Source organism: Benincasa hispida, chromosome 1 (genome assembly GCF_027475165.1).
Source record: "Benincasa hispida cultivar pf3 chromosome 1, pf3_genome.v1.1, whole genome shotgun sequence".
In the NCBI taxonomy this organism is placed as follows: Eukaryota; Viridiplantae; Streptophyta; class Magnoliopsida; order Cucurbitales; family Cucurbitaceae; genus Benincasa; species Benincasa hispida.
In genome coordinates this window covers 57,557,125-57,565,517 of record NC_143478.1, presented here as the reverse complement: position 1 = coordinate 57,565,517, position 8,393 = coordinate 57,557,125, and the positions used below count along the sequence as shown (strand labels likewise).

The 8,393-nt window shown below is 32.9% G+C and overlaps 1 protein-coding gene across 6 annotated transcripts; it reads right to left on the bottom strand.

Moving 5' to 3' along the window:
• Window positions 1–497: 497 nt before the first annotated feature.
• Window positions 498–7,864, bottom strand: LOC120068987 (putative FCP1 homology domain-containing protein C1271.03c). Of its 6 annotated transcripts, none has more exons than XM_039020672.2 (7): window positions 6,808–7,864; window positions 2,288–2,650; window positions 2,110–2,191; window positions 1,896–1,962; window positions 1,522–1,707; window positions 1,309–1,369; window positions 498–1,085 (listed from the first exon to the last, which is right to left on the bottom strand). In XM_039020672.2, exons 2-7 carry the CDS (start codon window positions 2,625–2,627, stop codon window positions 913–915), a joined length of 909 nt encoding a protein of 302 aa, XP_038876600.1. In that variant the 5' UTR covers window positions 2,628–2,650; window positions 6,808–7,864; the 3' UTR covers window positions 498–912. The 6 variants fall into 6 exon arrangements, with proteins under 6 accessions (XP_038876600.1, XP_090171798.1, XP_038876577.1 ...); XM_090315672.1 differs by having other exon boundaries at window positions 2,288–2,680; window positions 6,808–7,081; XM_039020649.2 differs by adding an exon at window positions 5,923–6,042 and having other exon boundaries at window positions 1,309–1,707; window positions 6,808–7,078.
• Between the last annotated feature and the right edge of the window lie 529 nt (window positions 7,865–8,393).

Sequence of the window (8,393 nt, the reverse complement as noted above, 5' to 3'; positions counted from 1 at the left end):
AAAAAAGAAAAAAAATAAAACTTTAAAAAAATAAAAGAAAAATTATAATCCATATTTTATTTAACACAAAGATGGATAGAATTATTAAATAAGAAAACTTCAAAACAAAAATAGTCATCATAAAACTAAATTATTTAGAGTTCAAAAAACTGCAAAACAACCCGAAGTATTATGATTCTTTTGTTTGAACTCTACTCAAATATATTGTTACATTAATATTGTGCATGCAGTTAAATCTTATTAAATATAAATGTTATAACGATATTTAATAGTTAATTATAATTAGAACGAATTTATTAATTAGTTATGTAATATTTTTAATTCAACTGTTGGTACTAGTAAACCTAGTTTTTGAGGTTCTATGGATAAAATTGAAAATTTCACCAACAGATAAATGTCTCTGAAAACTCAATGAGACCTATGAAACAAACATAACTGACTAAGATAAAAGGACTAATGATAATTGAAACAAAGTGGTTGTAAGACCGATATTGCAATTGCAAGAATATGAGAACTCTTTCATTTCGGTAATAAAAGATAAAAGTCCATTCATAAGTCCATTCATTCAAATTAATACAAGATTGCTTCACAACTTACACCCTTCCAAATTAACCCAAAAAAGAGGATTAATTACAAAGTTGCTCCCTACAGTTTGGAAAAAAAATTGAATTTAATCCCAAATGATTTTAAAAGTTACATTTTTTTTTTTATAAGAATTTTAAAGGTTTGAATTTAGTCCTTATGGTTTGATAAAATCTCATAATTAGTCCTTATGGTTTGATATAATTGCCATAAAGTAAGGACAATTTATGAGAGTTTTATCAAATCATAGGTATTTAATTCCAACTCTCTTCTAACCACATAGCCCAAATTTACAATTTAACAAAAAAAAAAAAAAAAAAAAAAAAAAAATCAAATAGTTGATGGAATGGAGTGATAATTATCCAAAACCATGTGATAGAAGTCCCAAGATGCACTTCCTTCTGATATTGGCCTTTGACCAAATGGATTTTGTCCCACATACTTTTGTACATTTTCAGCCTCAGCCAAGCCTTCTAGATAAATTCTAAGATCCCCTCTTGTACCTGCCACACACACCAAAGCCATTTATATTGTGCAAGAATTTAGCATGATTCTCAAACTAAGTAAACATAATCTTAACTTGGTAAAGATAACACTTTTTCAAGTTAATCATGAAGTTTGAGATATATGGTCAAAATTACTTTAAATGATGCATTTAATTAGTATCAATAGACTTCACTTAAAAAATCATGCCAACTTCATCCTAAAAATGTAAATGAAACTCACTAAGTGAAGTATCTTCTTCATCCAGAAACGTGTAGGAATATGGAAAAACTGCAGTGTTTGGCTGCAAGAATGAACATTTAGCGAAGAAACAATATCAGAGAAAACTTGTGTATCCAAATCACTTATGAGAAAAGGCAAGATAAAACGTGATTGAAACATGAAGACCATCCATTGATTATAATCTTTAACGATCCAAAAAATGAACGAACATACAGGATTAAGCAACGATTTATATGGAGAATCATCCACCAACACTGTATTCGATTCATTATACTCTCCCTGTTTCCACGGAAGATTTGGGTCCTGCTTCTCCCAAACTTTTCTCAGTTGCTTGAAAACTAGTCGTTTATGCTTCTTTTCCACAGTATAAAATTCTGAAGCAGTACAGTGCGACAGATCCTAATAAAGTGAATACAAGAAGGGAACGTCACTCGTACTATATTAAAATAAACAGTCACGTTCTGCACAATGATTAAATCACATTAACAATCTAACATGGAATGCGAATAAAATATATAGTCCCAAATGTAAGTCTAGAGTACAATTTCACAAAAGAACTTTTGAGATAAGGAAATTTTAATCCTCACCCAACAAAATAACAATCCGTGCTTCATGTCTCCCATCAAATAATCAACCATTCTTGATACATTCTTCCTTCAAAGGATTAAGAGGATAAGTTACTTGTTTGATATAGTTCATTACCGAACTACAACTCTTAATTTCAATATTACAGATATAATTAATCTAATAAAGGAACAAAGAAATAAATAACACTCGAACACACAATTAATCCAACAATACCTGTTTCTTGATGACCATATGCCAATTTCAAATCTTTCAAAGCAAAACTTCATGAAATCTAAATAAAAAGGTCTTTTGAAAACTGAAATTCAAAATCAGAATTTAATAAATAGGGTCGTTAAATTCTGAATTAATATAACTTGCACTGAATTAGTATAAAATGTTGATCAATTCTCACCAGCATGTCGAGCAATATTAATGTCTGCTTTCCGTTCCTTGGGAGGAGGAGATACTATATCAACAAGCACACCATTTATATCAAGAATGAGAAGCTTTTTTCTCATCTGACAATTATGTGGTCGTGAAAGAGGAGGTTTCAGATTCAATATCGACAAGCCATTAACTTCTTCATGGACTCCAAAGGAAAGCTGTTGAAAACTGGCGGCCAGTACTTCACAATTACTTTGATCAAAATGTCCAGGGGATGACATTCTACTCACATCTTGGGCACAAATCAGAACGCCCTTCTCATTTGGCTTATTATCTGGGTTCTCCGACTCATCAAGAGACTTCAACATTGTCTGTCAATTTATTACCTCTTCTGCCACAATGACGAATTTGACTTAAAAAACTGTATTGCGCACAAATGAGACACATAAATAACTGTAATCTAACCAGAGCTGTCATCTTTTATTATCATCTAAAATGAAAATGGACAGTAATGTTTCGAAACTTTTATGTCGTATATTTCAAGTTAAATATTAGTCAACAACAGTTATCCAACATCATAAATTTACCTTGTCAAGAGGAAAAAAGAAAAAAAAAGAAAAAAGAAAATGGTTTAAATGATAATTTGGTTCCTATACCTTTAGCTTTGGTTCAATTCAATCCATGTAAAGCTTTTATTCATTTTATTCCCTTCACTTTTAAAATGTTTGTTTTAGAACTATACTTCTTAAAATATGCCTACTTTGATCCCTATACACAATGAAACCTTTAATATAAAGAAAATATTAGCTAACAGCAGTTATCCAACACCAAAAGATCACATTTTAAAAGTATGGGAAGCAAAAATGGATAGTACATAAACCAAAATGGAAAAAGTTAAAAAAATACAAAGTCTAAAATGGTTGTTTTGTACATACAAGGACCAAAATGAACAAAAGAGACTAATATAGTATTTAAACCAAAATGATAAAGTCGTCTTCATTAAAACAAGGTATGATATCTTATGATACTTTAAAACTCTTCAACAATTCTACTGTGAGAACTCAGACAAAAAAAAAAAAAAAAAGAAAAAAGAAAAAAGAAAAGAAAAAGGACCAATGTGATAATCCATCGAAGTTTCAATACAAACAATTTTACAACTAAAAAGGTTCGACATGAGCCCACATGAACTTGTGGGCAAATTCCATACAAGTGTTAGTAATAGTGAACACAATTGCATTGACAAACTCCACAAGAATGCAATCTCAAATGAAACTTCTCAAAAGCTTGTAATAAGACAAACAAAAATATGTTTGATAGAACACCATCAAGGATAACCAATTTACAATTGGAAGGAGATAAAGTAAAATCACAGTTTATAGGTCCAGTTCTCCTTCAAATTCACTCAGCTAGAACCTTCCCAACTCCACTCCTCCATCCCCTTCTATTGATCATAACATAATTACAAAATTGAGGGCCCGGACATCACACAAAACCACACGTACCTCACATCTATCATGCCAACTAACATTTTCTTATTACATAGAATGATAAAAACCACCCCACTCCCCTAATAAGACTCATAGATCTTTCTCCTAGCATTCGTATAACAAATTGGAGGCTATCAATACTACGCCAGTGCCAATATAATCACTTCATCTTCGAGGTGAAGAGTCAAGAAATTCATCCATTCACAAGGATCCCATGGAGTCTTCCTCCAGACCTAATCATTTCCACTGATACAGGCACCTATACTACAACTTATCATAAGTAGATAGTAATTGAATTGGAGAGCAAGCATCCTTTACCATCCGCAATTGTTCTTGTTTTGTGAATGACCCATAAAACTTGGGTGCTAGTTTCTGATTCCTCCAATCAGCCATCTTGTATCTAAAAGGCTACTGCTTCAAGTAAATTGACACCCCAGCTTTGAATTCCTTATCTCTACTATACCCGTGTACTTGGGTTTTCGTAATTTGCAAAGTTTTGTACAGCTAGATCCCAAAGTCATCTAGGACACCATCTTATTCTAGCAACAACTGATCAATAGAAGAAATGGCAGAAAAGAACTTACTGCATCTAGTTAACTAGCAATGGGTGGAAAATTTATCTGAGGTTGGAACAACCTCACTAGCAATTTTATACCATTGTATGTAGGATAGAAAAACCAAAATTATAGTTGAACTGTGCATCTAAGGGTTTAAAGGAGGTTGTCACAGTGATGGCAACATCGAAAATTTCTATAGTACAAAGGATCGTACAACAATTAGACTTTTGTGGAGTCACAAGATGAGTTTTTTCTTTTTTCCTTTTCTCTGAATATATAGAATACACGAACATACAAAAATAGAAGCCCAAAAAAAAAAAAAGAGCCCAACAACAACACTACAAATAAGGGGACCAGTCCACTAAATTTATTCAACCCAACTTGTAGGTTTGTCCTCACAAAAACAATGAAGAAAAGTTCCAAGGCATCTGATGACCACCTTCATACTTTGATGACACCCGCTACTTAATAATCATGCATTGTTACTTAAAAACTCGTTCCAAAAATAACTCCTTCCAAGGTGTGTCTGGATTTAAAATGATTGACCAATGAACCTTATGTAATCGTACCATCTCCTTAACAAATCATTGAGCAACTATAAGGTCTGTGTATGGATGCTTGAGGGTGAGAAAATGCCAAATAGGCACACAAAATAAATGAGAATCCTTGGAACATTTTTCTCTCTTTTCATATATTGATGAAATGTTTGTTTCTTGTTAAAGAAAAAAAAATGAGAACCTTTCCCTTATGACACTGAAAGTTCCACATGGAATTCTATGAGAATGTCATCTTGAAGTAGCTTACTATAGTATGGGCAATAGCTTACAGGTTAGTACTGTAGGAACGCTGATGAGAAGAAAAAGATGTTATCCACTTGTTTGTTAGTTCTTCTAAATACTCATCCCTTACACTGGATGGAAGCAAAGTGACAAAGAAATAGAGCATCTGCTGCCTATTCAAGAGCCCAAATCAGTATTGAATTTCAAAATCATGGCATAACAGCTTAATCAACCCATTTGGTGCTCCAAGCTCACTGATTATTGTTCTAGAAGAAGGTTCAAATCCTTCTGGCTTGTACGTACTAGTTACAAACTGAATGCATAAGTTTGTTAGAAACTCTAATATAACCAAGAAACTAGGTCTGTCAAAAACCTTAAATCATTTACGCATCCATAGGAAATAGAATGTTCATCATATTATATGCCATATTAATTTGAGTTCTTTGAGTGTACAAACTCAATGCTTGCCCTTTCCAGGAGTTTGTTGCTCTCAAAGTCTAAATGAAGGCAAAAGGATTTGATGAAACTGGCCAATAAATCCAAACAACCATAAAAAGAGTCGTAGTAAACTTGATACGTTTCCCTTGAGTTCACCACACATTAATTATAGTGAACTCTTAGCACATGTTCCCAACTGGCCAAACATGGTTTTAAAAAAATAGTAATAATAAAAAAATAAAATGAAGCTTTAAACAAGATAGGCTCAGATCCAAAAGCCAACAAAAACAGAATCTAAAGCTGGTTTGCTTGAGTTCATCCTTCCCCATACACCATAAGAGCAAAAAGAGTACATAACCAGCTCATGGGAAAGAAGATAAAGAAAAGAGTGTGTAAAGCTACCTTACTCAATGCTCAAACAATCTGCCTCTATTAGATATTTGCAGTTTCCTTTCTTTTACTTTCCTTCTTTTCTAGCAAGCCCCAATGAAGATTCACACTCCCACGTTGGAATCTAAACCCCTACTTCACAACCAAAAGAAAAGACAACGAAGAAGATTATATTTGTATGAAGACTCATGGCCAGACGGCATTGCTCACCAACAGTCTTGGCCTTTCATTTCTTCATCCTCTGCTATCTCGTTTCCATTTTTCCATCCAGAAATTTACTTGCATTTTGAGTCTAACTAACTAACTATTAAATTCTCTTTGCTGGTCTGTTTTTAGCTTGTTCTGGTTCTACAACTAGCTGAGTATTAAATCTAACAATAGCTTGATTCCAATTGATACAAAAACTGAACTAAGAAAGGATAATAGACACCAAATGCAACTACACAGTTTATTGCACTCGTCAAGTTAAACAATCTTTTTGTAACCCTTTATCTAGCATCAAATTTATACCTATGAATATACAGAGAAATTGCACCATCTAAACAACATATATGACAGAGAAACCAATTGGATAAGTATACAGGATAATCGCGCTATATATTCTTAAAAATCTTCAACTTCAACACCTAAAAATCGATGGGGAGACTACAATCTCAACCTATAATAACCTAACATTTTAAGGGTAACAACATCAGCCTACTCTTTGGATTTCATTTCCAGCAACCTATTAAGCAATCATCTACCCAAAACTCAGCATGAGGTCACATAACGTCTTTGCCAAAATAAGTGGCAGGTTTCAATAGAAAAACGACAATATCAAAAGTGTTTGATGTTTAAGGCTTAAACTAACGAAGAATCATATAAACCCCCAATATAGAAAATCATCGAACAAGTTACCTCTTCCTGAATCGTGTCTCAGTGGTGCTGGACGTTCCTTAATCTTCGCTCACTCGATCAAATTCGCGGAACTGGAATAAATCACAACATGAAGATAATCGAACAATCGGGAAGAGGGTGATGATGATGGGAGAAAGGAAGGGAGATCGAGAATGAGAAACAGAAAGAGTATGGAGTTGAAATTGTAGAGATCGAGAAATTTTGAGGGTGGTTTAGAGATGCGTACGCGGGAATGCAAAGCGAACGAGGCGGCCGATTTTAAAGATTTGATGACGAACTTTTGAGCACGTAATTTTCATTTAAACCTTAAGTCTTTTCATACTGTCATGTTGTAAAAACTTGTTAGTTTGGGAATACCTTTTGCTTGGCCTAAATTGCGTAATTTGTGTCAAAAATATCTTAGGGATTTCAAAAGTTTTAACAATATTTCAAAAAAAAATTCAGAAATGCTCTATCATCACTATCTGGCCGAACTTCCTAATACTTATTTAGAAGATATCCTTCAACAAAATTGGGAAATTACCAAAAATAGGTTTAAAGACTTTTAGGATGAGTTTTCAATTAAAAGGATTTTGGACAAAAAGGGCATGAAATATCCAAATTGCCCTTTACTTAAAAAAAAAGCTATAAAATTATACATATCTCCTTTCACGATCGGACTATCCAGCAATGACAATATCTATTGAACGGTAAAAATTATTGGGATTGTGAAGACAAAACTTTATAGAAAAACATATAATGATGAAAAATAATATATATATGTGTGTGTGTGAGAGTGAGATCTTGAACTAAAGTCAAAAAGCAAGTCAAAATTTAAGAAGGAAAAAACCAAATGGACGATGTGGATGCTTGGCCCATTATACACATTAATTAGGTTTTGCAGCAGTATATATGTGTGTGTGTGAAGTTAGGTGGATGAGGCGCTGTGAAAATTAAAAAGAAAAAGGGGAGCAAACCGACGGAAATTTTTGGAGTTGTGGCAGAAGAAGTTTTTCAGCTTTGTAGTTTTTTTTTTCCTTTCAATCCGTGTGTGGCGGTGACTGGAAAATAGAGTCCCGATTTTTCTTCGTTTCTCGAGGTGTTTCTCTTATTATTTATTTTAATATACCGAATTATAGTATTAAGAACAAATTTTTTTTGTATCTTTATAATTTTCATCATAGTAGAATTTACAGTTGCAGAAGACTGAACGTAATCTCGAATTTGGGCGAACTAGTATATTTTCGGTGTCGTTCTTTTTTTCCCTTCTCTTAATTATTGTTATTTTATGATTATTAATCTTTTTTGCTCTAACATGTAGAAATATAAATTTTAGGGGTAATTTTGTTATTCCACATTTAATTTATATCTTAGTATAAAATTTCAACAAGTGGTATAAGAGCTTTTGGTTTAAGAGCCATGGGATTATCAAAGTCGAGAGGTTTTGAAGGAATCATGAATTTGACGGAAAAAAATTTGGGTATTGGAAGATGCAGGTTAAGGATTTCTTAACTTACCAGAAATTGCATAAGGCATTAAAGGAGAGACCAAAAGGGATGTCAGATGAAGATTGGGTGAACTTGAATGAAGAAGCAATTGCAATCAAT

Excerpts from the sequence above, each read along its gene's own strand:
- LOC120068987 (XM_039020632.2), bottom strand. The coding sequence starts at position 2,627 with ATGTTGAAGTCTCTTGATGAGTCGGAGAACCCAGATAATAAGCCAAAT. Across the intron at positions 1,963-2,109 it reads ATATGGTCATCAAGAAACAG|GAAGAATGTATCAAGAATGG; the intron begins GTATTGTTGGAT and ends AATCCTTTGAAG. Across the intron at positions 1,086-1,308 it reads TGAAGAAGATACTTCACTTA|GTACAAGAGGGGATCTTAGA; the intron begins GTGAGTTTCATT and ends TGTGTGTGGCAG.